Source organism: Gossypium hirsutum, chromosome D01 (genome assembly GCF_007990345.1).
Source record: "Gossypium hirsutum isolate 1008001.06 chromosome D01, Gossypium_hirsutum_v2.1, whole genome shotgun sequence".
In the NCBI taxonomy this organism is placed as follows: domain Eukaryota; kingdom Viridiplantae; phylum Streptophyta; class Magnoliopsida; order Malvales; family Malvaceae; genus Gossypium; species Gossypium hirsutum.
In genome coordinates this window covers 29,519,644-29,536,560 of record NC_053437.1, presented here as the reverse complement: position 1 = coordinate 29,536,560, position 16,917 = coordinate 29,519,644, and the positions used below count along the sequence as shown (strand labels likewise).

Genomic DNA, 16,917 nt, shown 5'->3' with positions numbered 1-16,917 from the left:
TTATTTTACTTTTATATTTAATATATAATATATATAATAGCCATCATTGCCGTCCACTATCATTAATATTGGCTAAATTTCAACATGAAACCTCCAAATTATAAAGACAAAAATAATTAAGCACTTTCATATTTAGCCATCAAATTTTTATTTTATGCGATTTAGCCATTTTCTCAAATTAAGCACACAACAATAAAATTAATTCATGAAACTTTCACACAAGTAAATTCACACATAATAAACACGTAAAATAATATTAAAATATTTTTCAGACTCGGATTTGTGGTCCTGAAACTACTGTTCCGATTAGGGTCAAAACAGGGTTGTTACACCTGCAGCGGACACTGTCGAGTGCCACTCAACTTCATTCAACATATCTTGCATCAACATACATTATATTTAAATTAATATACACAATCATACTTATTATATTCCAAAAGTAAAGAAAAAAACTTAATATTTAATAAAATTTAATTTATTTTTTTAATTAATCAAATAACTTAATTTGTTTCGGTAATAACAAGAAGGATAAACCCTTACCAAACTAGAAACTAATCTAGAAAACAATGCATAAATTTATTTCAAGGATAATGTATATTTAGATATTTTTTAACTCAAATATTCTAATTAATATTTACAACGGTTGTGCGAAAAAATATTAAATCTATATTATTATTTAAGCTCTTAATTGAGTTTGTGTCATGAGTCAACCGGGCACCAACTCGATTTTGAAAATTACAAAAATTCCCTTTCATAATTAAAATAATTTATATTATTCGAGTGTAATTTAATCTTTTCATTTAAAAAAACTATAAAAATATGTAAATGGTGGGATTTGAACCCACATCATCAATCAATTGCGTTAGTAAAACCTTTAATTTATCTCTCAACTAAAGTTTTATTTTAATATTTTTATACATTTTAATTTTATCATGCACACTTTATTACCTCCATCAATTGTATATTTATTTTGTTATTTAAGCTCCTGACTGAATTGGTATCACGAGTCAATTGAGCACCAACTTGGTTATAAATGTAACACTCTTTACCCGACTCGATCGCCAGGTCTGAATATCAAGTGTCACACTCAACTCAATCTTAACAAAATACTTTAACTTGATTGACTTACAGAATTAGATAACACCAAATTATACATCCGTTGCTACTATTCAATCTTACTCAAATTTCAGGAATAGCATCAGGTTTTGTAAATGAAACTCATAATATATACAATCACTGAGTCCATATAGACATTCTACCTTATTAAACATGAATAATTATTTTCAAATTTATAGCTCGAAACTCTATTACAGATACACTAAATTAATTCTTGAGGCGTAGCCTCTAAGGATGCCCTCTACATGCATGACACGGCTTCGACACCCATCATGAGAATTCGACAAAGTCTGGCTAGGTCCCTTCCCATAACGACTCCAACACTCTTTGATCATGCATACAATGTGGTACAATCGTAAGTTCAATGAACTTAGTGATGACCTATACAACCTTACTCATAAAAGGCTTATATATTTTCCAGAATAAAATAAAAAGCACAAAATTTAGATCTCCCAGAATATCTTAGGAAGTTCCATCGATTTCTAGTGTAGTTGTTGCCTTGCATTCTCTGAGCCAACAGTTGGTGGACATATCCACTGATTGATCATGAGTGTGCTCTTCCAAATAACAAATTCTTCTAGAACTTGACACTGTCTTGTTTCATCTCAGATTCTCATCTCACCTAATATGGGCTTACTGTGTTACCCCGACAATTACCTTCTTAGGACTTGGCCTGTTGCATAGAACCCTCCTTTTAAGGAAAATCCATTTAACAATATCCATATTTGTAGCCTTGAACATGAAATTTAGCTCATGCTTAAACACCCCTTCCTTTGCGGACTTATACTTATAAGACAGCCTTATAGGACCTTTCCCATTTCAGACCATTTAGCAGGAAACTCCCATTATCAAATTAGTCCTAGCGGACTACATCTTTCCTATATTTTTTCTGGCGGACTTTCACATTTGATAGTCCCAAGTGAACTTTCTCGCGCTACATAGTCCAAATAGACATCCTCTTTCTTTGTGAATCTTTGGCGGACTTTATCGGTCAGACAGTTTTGGTGGACATTTCTTCCAAAATGGTCCTGGACGGACTTCCCACTTTTCCAACGACCCCTTAGTCAATGACCACTTAGAATTTAAAATCCTATAAGTCATTTCGTAGACAATAAGTAAATGATGGTTCTACACCAACTCCGGCGGACTACTATTGAAAAATATCTCTAAAGGAAATACCTCTTCCTTCCACACATGTCACGTTTAAGACGCTTCTACCAGTTCCACTACCTTCACCTTTTTGGCGGATTCCTTTATTTAGCACGCTTACTCGCGTTTTGAGATGCATCATGATTATTTTGTCAACCTACTCACCATGTGAGTCATACAATAACCTCCCCTTTTATGCTCTGATGGGCTTTCTGTTCATCGTCCTAGAGGACTTTGTTTTTGCCATGATATGTACCTATTCACCACTAGATCATGCCATGGCTAACCATGGACTTTTGATTCCAAAGAACCAATAAACCTCTTTCGAGGTGTCACTCCATAGAACCTGTATATACCATTTACATGGTGTCGCCCCGAAGGGCCTATATACCGTTTACACAATGTCGCCCCAAAGGACCAATAGATAATTTTCGTCACGGTGTCACCTTAGAGGACCAATAGATATTCGTTCCATAATGCCGCCAAACTCCCTTGTATCCTATAATAATCCACCCATTCTATCATCACGCCAATTTTTCCTATCTTCAACTACCCCGTCAAAGTAATTCCCTCCATACTCCACATTTTAAGAGCATACATAACAAGCATAAAAATTCACTCATTACTATAACTCATAGGACGCCATATCTCAATACATCCATACTTTTCCACATCTCGCATTTAGAAAACATTACTTTTCCACAATATTATACATGCATAGTTTGCTCATTCATCACACTAGATACACCCAAAGAATTCAGATAGAACTCATAACAAATACACAAGCAAACATTACAGTACATCAACAAACAACCACCCAAGTGAAGTACAGGAACTCACTTGAAATCCTTCATCCTCGCCAACTTAGCTTGCCCAAATGTTAGAGCCTCTTTCGTCCTGGCAACAACTAAGTACAACAACCCTATATTTCAGTCAAACCAAAGGTATTTAACTTTAAAACCCAAAAATTCTATATCTTATAGAATTTTTTTGATGATTTTAGAAATTATTACTTGTCTTTTCCCTAATCTCACAAATGCAAAAAGATAAAAGGGTTTACCAGTTCCCGAATTCTCTATTCCCTAAACTCAACCTTACAATCACTGCCCCATACAGCGTTTTCCTCAATTGTCTCTTCTTTTGAGCAACTAAAGAAGATGGTGTAGAAGGAAACTAAACAAAAAAGAGGAGAATCATGCCTTCAAAATAACCCTCCTCACTCATATATATATATATATCCCTTCTCGCACAGTCACCAAATCTTCAATTAATCCACCCATTGACAATCATTTTGTTTTTCATGAAGGGACCATGCCACAAATTTTTTCAAGTTTTCTAGTAAAGCCCACCAACTTAATATTTTATTAAAGTATCTCCCCACCTTTCCTAAAGTTTGGGATTTAAGCGAAAATCGGGTGTGACAATAAAATTACAAAAATATCATTCTGCTTATTCGAAGGTACTTTAGTATTTTCATTTTAAAAACCAATAAAAATATGCAAATGGCGGAATTTGAACCCACATCATCAATTAATTGCATTAGTAAAACATTTAATTTACCACTCAATTACAACTTCATTTTAATATTTTTTTATATATTTTAATTTTATTGTACACATTTTACTACCTCTATCAATTGTATATTAATATTGTTATTTAAGCTCCTAATTGAGTTAGTATCATGAGTCAACCAAACATCAACTCGATTATGAAAATTACGAAAATGTTCTTTCACAATTAAAATAATTAATATTATTTGAAGGTAATTTAGTCTTTTCATTAAAAAAAGACAACAAAAATATGCAAATGGTAAGATTTGAACCAACATCAACCAATTGCATTAGTAAAAATTTAATTTACAACTCAACTAAAGTTTGATTTTGATATTTTATATATTTTAATTTTATTATACACTTTATTATTTTTAATCTATTGTATTTATATGCTTCATTATTTATGAAGTGTTATTTTTTAACATCATATGTATTCTAAATTTATGATTTCTACGTGCATATACATAGTATAATAAATTTTTATTTTATATTTTCATACAATAAATTTAAATATCCAAACTCCTTAACCGCTTTTATCTTTTCTAGATTTTTGTTTAATTTTTTAAATTCAGATATTTAGAGGATTGGGATTTGGAAGGAATTGCTAATCTATTCACCAAACCAAACTTTGTCCCACACCCAAATCCCCAATACATTTTCTTTATATAAGGAAATTTTTCTCATTTTGGAACCTCAGTTTTGCAAACTGTAGGACTTACCCAAAAAAAAAAACAACAGAAGACCAGACAGAAACTCTGGTTTTGTTCCTGTGGTAACCCTAAATATAGCATGAAATAGATCAAAGGAACCAAAAACAAGCTGGAGAAAAAAAGAAAAGAAAAAGAGATCCCACAAGTTCAATATCCGAAAATTTAGATTGAAAAAAAACTGGTTTTGTTTCTTTGTTTTTCATTCGTTATACCTTTCTTCCTCTGTTTTTGGTTCTGTTGTTTTGCCTTTCGTAGCCATCTTGTTTGATTGTTGGGTTCTTTTATAAACATCGCTCATCAAAGGAATCTGAAGATTGTTCAGTTTCATCCATTGTTGCCAAAACTAGGGGGAAAAGAACAAGCAAAATCAACGTCAAATTATTCAATGTCTCGCCGGATAATCGTAAGGACCCCGACCACCCGGCGGCAACCGCTACTGCAAAGCCGTTCCACGTCTTCTTCTCTTTCCATGGTTGACGATGGCAGTCGTTACAGCCGGAGTAGCAGCTCGAGGAAAAGTGCCAAGTTCGGGGAGCTTTGTGGGGGGACAGCAGCGGAGTGTGCGGCTGTTTGTTGTTGTTGTCCTTGTGGGATAGCGAACCTTTTGGTTTTAGTGATATACAAGGTTCCGGCAGGACTATGCCGCCGTGCACTCCGTCAGAAAAGGCGGAAGAAGTTGCAGAAAAAAGGGCTGTTTCAGCCGAGAAACTATGGGAGCCGACATGGGTGTGAAGAAAGGGAGTTGCGGAATCATCCCATGGTATGCGCCAAAGAATTGATGGTGGAGATGGAGGTTTCTGAAGAAGCTGATAAAGCATTGTTCCAACTTGAAGAAGAGATGTGGGAAAGGTTTCATGGTACTGGGTTTTGGATAAGTCCTTCACAGAGAGAAAGAGATTCATCCACCATTAATTAACCGTAAATAATAATAAAAAAAGAAAGAAAAAAGAACTGGGTTCTGGCCATCGATGAAGAAATTGAAAATTTTGGCCAGAGTTTGAAGCGATGAACATGGATTTTTTTTTTAATTGACACGCTGATATAGAAATTAGAATGATGGAGAAACTCCAAGTTTAGTCACTGTAGTATATTGAATTTGAGAATTTAGTCAATGGTTAAAAAATTTGTTGGTTGAGAATTTTTTAGAAACTCAAAAATTATTTGTGGTGAGTAATTAGTTTTTACTTATTTATTATTCTAAAAAAGAAATTTTCAAATTAAACTAATTATTTGAATTTTACTTTTGAAGAAAATTTACATAATCAACAAGTCTACAAATAAGATTCATCAAGAGATTAATTGTTTGGTAAAAGTGTCATGGAGGTCCCTCTATAAGAAGTCAAATTGCAATTTATCTCTTCTACTAAAGAATAGACAAATTAGTCTGGCATCTTAAATAAAAGAGTAAATTATTCCTTTTGTTATAAGTTTCATCCATTTCTGTTGTTAAAAGTTGGTTCTTATATGCCAACATGAGGTACTCGTAGTATCACTATTTAGTTATTCTGTCAATCATGAAAACTTTTAATCATACAAATAGATTTACTATTTAGTCTAATATAGAATGGATAAACTACAATTTGACTCTTAATACAATAACTTTTACTTAATTATTTCAACTAAGTTAAAATATAAAAAACTAAAATCTCATTAGGTAAAGGTTGAAACACAAAAATGAATAGGACATAGCATTAGAGATTGCTCTCGTATACACTACTTATCCAATCTACAATTTATATTATGGAATTTTATAAAAAAAAATTAATTTGAAGGCATTTACTATTTTTGTTTTAAAATGGTCATAGTGGTTAGAATTTGAAATTAGATTGATGATACCATTTTGGAAAAAAAATATGGATACGTTTATTAAGTATTAAAAACATCATTCTATCAAATTTAACCATTAATTCCATCAAATTTTATGATTTGCATTGAATTTAAAAATAATTAGATTTAAATATGGTAATTAATGACTCCAATTGAATGTAAAAAGAGTAATTAATTACATCTTAACTTTTTTAGAATGTAATTATGAAGATAATTACATCACTAATGCATGATTTCAGTTTAAGAGGTTACTTTTATACAATAAAATAATATGATATTTTTATGTTGACCAGAAATAATTTATTGTGAATTTGGATCTACTAAATATTTGATTATAAATTATGTAGTACTATTTATTGTTCATTATTTATATTTGATCAAGGATCAAATACTGATAATAAGAAAACCAAATAAATATGAAATGTTAGAGACAGGGGCAAAACTAGAAAATTTGTTAGGGGGAGCTGAAATTAAATTGTAATTTTTACGATAATAAAAATGTAATTTCATCATTTTAATAGTTTATATATTTATAATTTTAAAGGAATAAATTAATTTTTTATCATTTTTAGGGGGTTAAAGTATAATTTTACCTTTACTAATTTAAAATTTAAAAATGTCTAAATAAAAAATTTCTCATTTTAGAGGGGAGCGGGGGCCCTGTCAGCCCCTAGCTACACCCCAGGTGTTTATTATTCTTGTTAATTTTGTTAGTAATTATATTGTTGAATATTTTCTTGGTTGTGCAATTACATGTATAATGATTTGATTTTAGAATTTGCAACTTGTTTATAGATTTCTTTATTATTGATACTTTTATAATGACTTGTATAATTACAAATTATATTATTAAATATTACCTAAAAATCAAAATCAAAATATAGTTATATTCTATTAGTAGGGAGTTAAAAAATTTGTTAATAATTACTATTATGATAATTATACTTTTATCCAACCTATTTCAATCGAAGAAGCTGCGGGAAGAGAGGAGAAGAAAGAAAAGAAGATGAGTAGAATTACAAAAATCCAGGAAAAGAAAAAAAAAATCTGAGATTCAAAAAAGTTAGGAAAAAAAGAGAGAGTAAAAGCAAGTATTTAAAATCTAATTTAAATAACAATATCTATATTGATAACATATAAAAATGTTAATAGATTTGTTTTTATTATAAAATAACATTTGATATAATGTCTGTGGAGTCCATAAACAACAAGTGTCTTATGGAATATAACATGTCAATTCTTAAGATTACTTGTGAAATAAAAAAGATATACCAAATACTAATCTATTTATTATTAATAAAAAATAACAGTATGTTATATATGAAATTAAACTAGTAATTATATAAAATAACAACAAGTACGAAACCATACACTGAAACATATTGGCATCAACACATAATAACACTAATAGAAATATGTTTTACCTTAATTCAAACGCATCCGAAGTATCAAAAGTATTCGTTCAGAACTTTGGATAAATTTGAATTTATAACCACCGATCGATTAACTGAACTAGATCTGTTCATTCGATTAATCCAATTTTAACTGGAGTGTTCGAAGGTAGTTTAAGATTAAAAGGTCTCTAATAAGGTTAACACTTTATGTGGAGTATGAGGATTATGGGAATAATTAAATCTAATTACCTTATAGTTTTTCAATTACTTTGTATTCTTATACTATGAACAAGTTGGTTGTGTATATTAAATTTATAATATTAGTTTTTATTTAAAATTTTTAATGAAATTCTCAAAAAATCATTAATAAATTGAAAAAATAATGTAATTACAAAATATTTTTAAAAATATTTAATATTAAAATAATATAAAAAATTATCATGGTTTGAATATTAATATTAATATATTATAATTTAAATAATATTAATATTAGTTTTTACAAATTATTTATTTTATATATATTGTTAATTTAATTTGTTTTAATGTTAGAATTGTTAATATTCATTTTTTTTTGTAACTTTATATTTATCTTTACTCTAGTTTAATCAATGAATGTAATTAACACTTACTATGTTTAAAAATTATAAGTTAATTTGATAAATGTTATTTATATGTGTTTTCTTTTAAATTATATTTTCAGCATAACAATTTAATATTTATTAATTTTAATATTATAACCTCTAATTCTAATCCAATCAAGTAAAACTTAAAATAAAAAAGATAATTAATTTAAAATCAACTTTATTTTCATATATAAAAAAATTTAAAGAAAAATTTTAAACAGAAGGCATAGAGTAACTTTAAAAAAGAGAGAAGTAAAAGAATAATTTACCCAAAATATAAATAAGTGCTTCAAATAAAAAGTTTTGTTACTAAATAATCTGGAATGTGAACATCACTTATGTAACCTCATATTACTAGTATGTGGTATGAAATCAATCATAAAATAATAAACAAAACAACTGAAAAGAAGACACGAATAAATTTCAAGCAAAGTTAGGCACCAATGTGCTTCCAATCTTGCTCATAGTTGAATCTCCTTTTTCTTGGTTGTGGTATGGGAATATAGCCTATTTGGTAGTGTATGATCACTTAAGGCACGTTTGGTTCGCTGTAATGGAATAGAGGCGTAATAGGTAATCCTTTTGTTCGGTTGAATGGAATGGAATAGAGGCGTAATAGTATTCTTCTGTTTAGTTGAATGGAATAATGTTGTAATAGCATAAGGAAAAAAACTAAAATGACTAAAATACCCTTAGCAGAATTTTTTTTAGGTAGATGATTATTGTTATTGTTATTAAATTTAATAAGATTATTAATATAAATAATAAATAATTTAATCATATTTTAATATAATTATTATTAAATATAATTTAATAAAAATATATAATTTAATAAAATATATGAATTTACTAAAATCATAATATACAATACTATAAAATATAATTTAAAATAATTAACAAAAATATATAATTTAATAAAATTCTTAGTGTTAAATATTCTTATATGAATTTATTAAAATCATAATATATAATACTATAAAATATAATTTAAAATAATAATTATTAAATATAATTTAATAAAAATATATAATTTAATAAAATTCTTAGTATTAAATATTCTTATATGAATTTACTAAAATCATAATATATAATACTATAAAATATAATTTAAAATAATTATTATTAAATATAATTTATAATCTACTTTATTATTTTTAAACTACAATACGCATAGTAGAAAACTAGTAATTGAATTTAACTAAATAAATTTAACTGTTATTGTTTAGATCAGGACTAATATTTCAAAATTTGAAAAGTACATGGTCTATAATTTACCAATTCAAAAAGTACAATGATTAAATAAACATATAATGGCTAAATCCACCACTTAATATATATATATATATATATGGAGTAATAGCAAAATTTAACCTTTTAAAAAATATGAACTTTTGTTGGTTTTAAGCTTTTAATATAAAACCGTGAGAGGTTCAAATCTTATAATTACAAATAAAATTGTGGAAAAATAAAAATCTAAAACAAATTTTTTTATTAGTTGTGATTTTATATCGATTCAATTGAAATATAATACAAATGACAATCTAAAATAAATGTATTATTTTCAACCTAAAACATTAACTTGAAGCTTCAATTTTATTATGTCAATCAAACCTTCATTTTGTTCTTATATAAGTTATTAATAAATATAATTATTTTGGATGTAACATAATCTAATAGATTATAAAACCTGTAGGTTTTATCATTATGTAGTTTTTGTATCAATACAATCATGAAATTTACAGACTACATCGTGGGAAATTAGCCATATCAATGGTATCATCATCCCTGCCTCACTCACTTATCACCCCAGCACTGCTGGAAACAGTTCACATAGAAAGTACATGTTTTCCTAATCCCCCGACCCCCCGTTTCATCGAGTCGTGATAATCAACTTCAAGCTGGATTTCTCCGCATGTTTGGATTAACAGGTGCAAGATCAGAGCTAAAGTACCTTCACCTTGACAAATTTCATTGTGTTACATTAGCAAGATGTCCTTGGCGCGCTGAAATCATTCGCCATGAGAATCTTGTATGCCAAAAACAACTTCTGCTTGCTCTTTTCGGCTAACCTACATCCTGATACCAGCCAACACAAAACTGTCGGTTTAGATTCGAACATCTATATTTGAAGAAATATGATGCATCTTTATTCTTCTCTAGACTGATAGCAAGACTCGTGATTATTTAGCATGGGTGCATATTAAATGATGAAGACATCGGTATTAAATATCAACTGATGCATTTTGTGTTTGCTAGTAATGACTCGAAGTAGAAGATTCCTTTTACGACATAGCAGGAAAAAAAGGAAAAAGGAAAAACTTCAACCCCATGTTTTATCTCCTACCTTTCAAAGACATATTCTCTAATAGGTTTCATTTGAAACAAAAAAATCATCAAGAAACAGAGATAGTGAGACTATTATAAAGAAAATGTTAGCCATATCAATAGGTTTCACCCAATGGCTGTATGTATGCTGGAACAACTATAAAGAAAATGACACGAGTGGCAAAACAGAAAAACCATGTATAAGGAAAATCAACTAATCTGGTTGCACAGTGAATAAAGAACAGATGGCTCAAATATATATATATAAACTCAGAAAACTACAGCTCGAGTGACCAACCGATTCCAAAGGCCTCTGATGCATCAGTGGTGGAACAATGGCAGTGCTTTGATTCATGGAACCGCCAATTTGGCAGGGTCTGGAATGTAGTTCACTATCAGTTGTGCCAACACCCGACTGTTGGATCCCAGAGAACATTAGTTAATCACAATGCAATTAATGAAAACAAGAGCAAACCACCCCCTTAAATTTACACATATACATCAAGAGATTACATAGAATAATTATAAATTAATCACACTTTTTATAATCCATGACCACTAAAAAGAGTTTTTCCAGATTAGAACTTTCCTAAATTTTTCTATTAGGTAGTATGTACAAATGTACAAGTTATATCAACTGCAAGGCACAATAAGCAATTAAGTCTAAACTTCTGCTCCCTTCTAAATCAAGATATGACTCGTCGTAGTACTTCAACCAGGCTAATTGGACAAATCACGTCGAATTATGTACAAGGCGGTAATTTCCATAGAACAATTTTAAAAGATCTTCACTCACTTCTAAGAAAGATACAAGACCGGAAGACAAAGCCATACAACAAAAAATGAATAAACATTGAGAACATGAATAACCAGAGAAAGATTTAAATAGTTCATACATTTGATAGGCCTTTGATCTGTACAATTATGATTGTAATATCATTGGTTCGATTTTCAAGCTCCAACCAACGTTTATAGGAGTCTCCAGCAATTGCAGCACAAGCATCGCTGGGATCTTTGTATGCCGCCGCCTGAAATAAGAAAATTATAAATTTGTCAATGAAATGCTCAAATTATGTCTCAAATATCTTTTGAAACCAGCTGGAACCATAGATTGTTACATCTGAGAGAAGCCACTTATAAACGACAATGGGTTAATTTATTGATAATATCAGTAATTGGAGCGGTCAACTAATAGTTCAAAAAGCAAAAGATAGAAAATTCTTTTGAACTTTCCTTTTCAGGTTTACTTATAAAACTCAATAGCGTAAAACAAGTTTGCTTATAAATTGTTTTGCAATAAACATGCATTAAAATCTAATGTATAAGACACTTTAGCGGTGGCCTGCAAATCAAAAGCAAGTATAAGCAAATGGATGATGTATAGATAGATATACCATGGCATTATAAAGAAAATGGGAAAAGTAAGGGTAATTTATAGATTCCAAAGATTCACATGTATCGTACCTTGTTGACAACAGTTTGGCTTGAGAGAAACTCGAAAACTCCATCACTTGCAACAACAAAGAAAAGATGACTGGGTGTAAGCCTAACAATAGAAATCTCAGGACTGCCACAAATTTTGACCTTAAAGAGTAATTTACATAGCAATCAGAGAACAAGACTATTTCTTTCATCTAAGAAATGCCACAAATTAGAGCTAATCAAGGATTTGAAATTTCAGAAACCCTATCTACAGCCATTCAAATAAAAATAGAAATTCAAGCTCTCCCCGAACTCACAAAATCCCATTTGCTCTTCCATTTTTCACAGGTAATAGGTGTAAAGCCCAAAATCTGCCCAGGCCCAACACACTCAAAACAGTCCAATTACAAAAAACAAGCCCAAATTCCTAACCCAAATCAAAACTAAACCCTAGCCCAACTAACTTAAAAAAAATTTTCAACAAAAAAAACCCTAGCCTCAAGCTAGCCGCCGCTCCTACCCCCAGGCCTATGCCACGCTCCAGCACCGCACGCCTCCATGCGCCTGCCACCGCTGTCAGTCTGACACCTGCAGAAGAAAGCATCACATGCAACAAAAAGAAGCAGAAAAACAAATCACAAAACAACAAAAAAATAGATATAAAAAATTTGTGTAAATCAGCTATAAAAAGCCATGAAATATCAATGTATCTTCTTCTTCGGCTTCGGCAAACATTAATAAAAAGAAACAAAATACCGATTTTCGGAAGTGAAACTTATATTTCTGCTCCTTTTGTCCGATTCTCTTATCATTTATTTTTTATTTTGGTTTTCGCGTACTAAATAAAAAACAAAAATGAAATAAAAGAAAAGGGTTTTGAAGTACCTGTCCCTCGCGGTGCACCGCCGTTGGAGGCCTCCATCCGTTCGGCCGAGTCGTGGAAACCCCTAGGGTTTCATTCGGGGCTTCGCCGAGAAGGGAAGCAGTGAAGCCGAAAGGCCCTTTTCTATTTTCTCTCTTCATTTTCTAGTTTAAAAACACTCAAATCGAGTTTATTTTGTTTTTAAAAGGGAGATCTTTTAAAAACTTGGGTTTTGGTTGCTTTTGGCTTTCCGGCACGGTGGTGTTACGGCAGAGATGCGGCGGAGCCACCGCGAGTGCTCGCCGGAGTCTTGGCTGGATGTGTGTTGAGAAAATGGGAGATTGAGAGCATTTTTAGATTTTTTTGGGTGAAAAGGGGTGCAAATGAAAGTAAAAAAAATTTTGGGGCTTTAAGTAATGAAAACGAAACGACGCCGTTTCAATTTGGCCCCCCAGATGCCAAAACGGCGTCGTTTTGGGGGGACCCGGTTCGACCCGACCCGATTGGCAAGGGATCCGCGCGTTTTCAAAGTTAAAGAGATATTTGAGCCTCGGGTCCTTCCGCTTTGTCGCGCGCTTTCAATTTGACCCTTTTCTGTTCCTTATTTTGCGTTTCTTAATTTGCCCCCTGTTTTTGCGCTTATTTCATCTCAGTCCTAAGTCACACCTCTTATTTATTTACAGTTTGGACCCCCCAGATTTTGGTTTGATTTTAATTTCATCCTTTAGTTCATTTATTTACTTTTAAAAAAGAGAAAGAGAGTTCCTTTATTATTTATTTTAAGTTATATATATATATTTTTTATTTACCTAATATTTTTCTTATTATTTGTATTATTTGATTTAATTCAATATAGATATATGCATGCATTTTTATAATACACGTACATATTTTTCCCAATTTATATGTATACATACTTATACATATATTCTTTATATTCTATAATCTATATACATTTTTTATTTTCATATATATATAGATACATATATACATACGTACTCATGTATTTTTGCCTATATACATCTTTCTATTTTCACGAATATATACATACTTATATATATATTTTTATATTTTATAATTTTTATGTACATATATATATATTTCTTTTAAATACATATATACTTTTTAGGTTTTATAATTTTAAAATACATATACGTACATACTTTTGACATTTTTTTAATATATAAATTATCATTATTTACTTACTTATATTTTTATTATTTTCAAACTTGGATGTGTACTTACATATATATCTTATTACCTTCTTTATAATTTTATATATTTACGTTTTCAACATTATTTTAAAATATTTTAATCTCACTTGCTTATATGCTTGTTTTCTTGTATGTCGTTGATTTGTCCTTTTTTATTTATCTTATCTTTGATGCTATTGCTTGTATTATTATTTTACTTACATCATCATCATTGTTATTCCATTACACCCATTTTTACTCAGATTTGTAAAAAAGGAAGATTTTGAAAATAAAAGTAACACTCGGTATTTGGGATCTTCGAGAGGATTGAGCCCTAACGTTTTAGGTTCCAATTTTCTTCGTCGAATCTAAATAATCGAGAATCCTCTTTAATAAAAAAACATAAATACAAAGCTCATTATCGGGAATTCAATACGTTGTGTCCTAACGCATTGGATGTGACACGTTGTTTTCTCGAGACGAGGATTTTTCAAAGAAATAATAAAGGTACTATTTCGTATTTAGAAACTCGAGAAGTCGTGCCCTAACTTACTGGGTTCCGATTTTTCTCGCGTTAAACCTAAATAACCGAATATCCTTTTAAAATTGAATTAAATGAGGTTTAAATAAAAAAATAACAGGCAAGCTTACTCTCAAATATACGAGGTGTTGTGTCCTAACTTACTGGATGTGACATCTTGTTACTTCGAGATAAGAAGGCATTTTCCATCTTGATTTATTCAAATAATTTTAAAATAGCACAATATAAAGAAGAATCGTATTTTTAAATCCTTTTCGAGTTTTTTAATTTTCGATACCAATACATTAATTAATCAACTAGGTACCAATTTTGGGCGTATCGAGGGTGCTAATCCTTCCTCGTGCGTAACCGACTCCCGAGCTCATTTTCTGAATTTTGTAGACCAAAAAATTATCATTTTAGTAAATTTAAACTTTATTAAAATGATGAGGTGATCCGATCACACCTAGATAAAAAGGATTGGTGGCGACTCCCGTTTTTATTTTGAAATCCAAGTCGACCCCGTTTTCACAAAAAAAATGGTGTCAACAGCTTGGCGACTCCACTGGGGAACCAAAATAAGAGAGTCAAGCAACGAGTTGATTATTTCTTGTCTTTTTGTCAGAAATTATAAAATTTGATTTAAAATTATGATCCTTTTGTCGCATTTTTATGGTCTACATCATTTTGATATGTTTGCTTTATTGATTGAAGTCTTTTAGTTTCTGCACATTGCATTTCACACCCTTTTAAGTGGGAGTGAGAAGCTACTCCTTCGTGAGGTTTTCACCTCTGTGCAGGATAGCGGACCGCTGTGGGGATACATTCGTACCTATGTCTTTGTGAGATTTTCATCTCCGTGCAGCCATAGGGAAATGTATTCCCTTGAACTGAACTCTGTCCGTATGAGCCTATAATGGGTGAGGATCGAGGAATCTGCTGGTTCGGGTACCTTTGATTTAGAGCCGAACTACATGTAGTGAACCTAAGAGCCTACCCTAGATAGAACCACTTCAAACCCCTAGTGGTCACCCGAGTAGGTGTTCTATTTATTCTTGCTTGCTTTTGCTTTGTACTAATCTGTTTTCTTGCGTTTTGTTTATGATTGCATGGCATTTTCATCATAAAAAAGGTGTTGATTCACTTTCAATATCTAAATAGAGAGCTTGTTATAAGAAAATGAGTTTCTTGATAAAATGGAAGACAATGCAGTCATCCGAGTAGGGTCCAAGAAAACGTAATGATGGAAGAAGTGATAGTCTGGTGAAGGACTATACGACTTTGCTTCGTTGCCCAAAGATTCAAGTTGACAAAGACCATTCGAGAGTCGCCAACGTCTCGACCTTTTAAAGAAGCTAGCAAGCATCACGAGGATGGGCGAACATTGGGTCGCAACTCAAATCAAGCAAAGGAGATCGAAGAGGTACCCCTTTTGGGGAGTTCGCGAGATTCGATCTTAGCATTTGGATATGAGAAAGAAGGTCGATGTCTTCACTTTGAGTATGAGGACAAGGCCGTATGTGTAAATATCTGTTTTATGTAAAGAGATTTGTTTTCTAGAAAAGTTGTTCTAATTGAATTGAATCAAGATCAACGCCTCTTTTTGCATTCATGCATCTGCATTACATTTCATTACATGTATCTTTTCATTCATTAACATTACATTTCATTGCATACAATAAATTTCCTAAAATTTAAAAGTACATTGAGTTCAGAACTCTAGTACGGAGCCAGATAGATGACAAAGGATTGGAATTCTTTAAAGATATCGATGGTATGGAACGGAAAGATGTTTGTGCCTTTGAAGAATGAACTAAAAAAACCTATCAGGAATTTGTTTCTATATCCCTAGAGGTGTTCTAAACAATGGGAATGTGGAGGAGATTCTTGTAGTTTTTAGAACCATTTCAGAGTAATATTCAGAACACTCTTATTGCTCTAAGCCTGTGAGCAATAAAAAATTCTTTTGTGAAAAAGACACATGTCCACTATTTTTTATTTCAATAAAATGCATCTTTGTGTTTTGTCTTGGAAAACATTCATATGTTCATTACATTTCATTCATGCTCATACCATACAGATAATTATCCTTTGATTAATTAGATCTTGGAGTCTTCCTTCGTCCCTACAACAGGTCTCCAAATATCAAAGATATGAGCGACACTGCTATTGACTCAGAACTTTCTTTTGAGCAAGATATGTGTCTAGAGGAGCCTCAAGACT

The 16,917-nt window shown here is 30.9% G+C and overlaps 1 protein-coding gene and 1 long non-coding RNA gene across 2 annotated transcripts; one reads left to right on the top strand and one right to left on the bottom strand.

Annotated features, from left to right (window-relative positions):
* The first annotated feature begins 4,387 nt into the window (after positions 1–4,387).
* On the top strand, positions 4,388–5,677 carry LOC107921462 (uncharacterized). Its single transcript, XM_016851310.2, has one exon. The coding sequence runs from the start codon at positions 4,914–4,916 to the stop codon at positions 5,442–5,444; it is 531 nt and encodes a 176-aa protein (XP_016706799.1). The 5' UTR covers positions 4,388–4,913; the 3' UTR covers positions 5,445–5,677.
* A 4,373-nt stretch (positions 5,678–10,050) lies between these two features.
* LOC107921300 (uncharacterized) lies at positions 10,051–12,468 on the bottom strand. The gene is made up of 4 exons (XR_001691010.2): positions 12,162–12,468; positions 11,594–11,725; positions 10,996–11,112; positions 10,051–10,448 (listed from the first exon to the last, which is right to left on the bottom strand). It is a non-coding gene; the product is annotated as an uncharacterized lncRNA (long non-coding RNA).
* Positions 12,469–16,917: the final 4,449 nt, after the last annotated feature.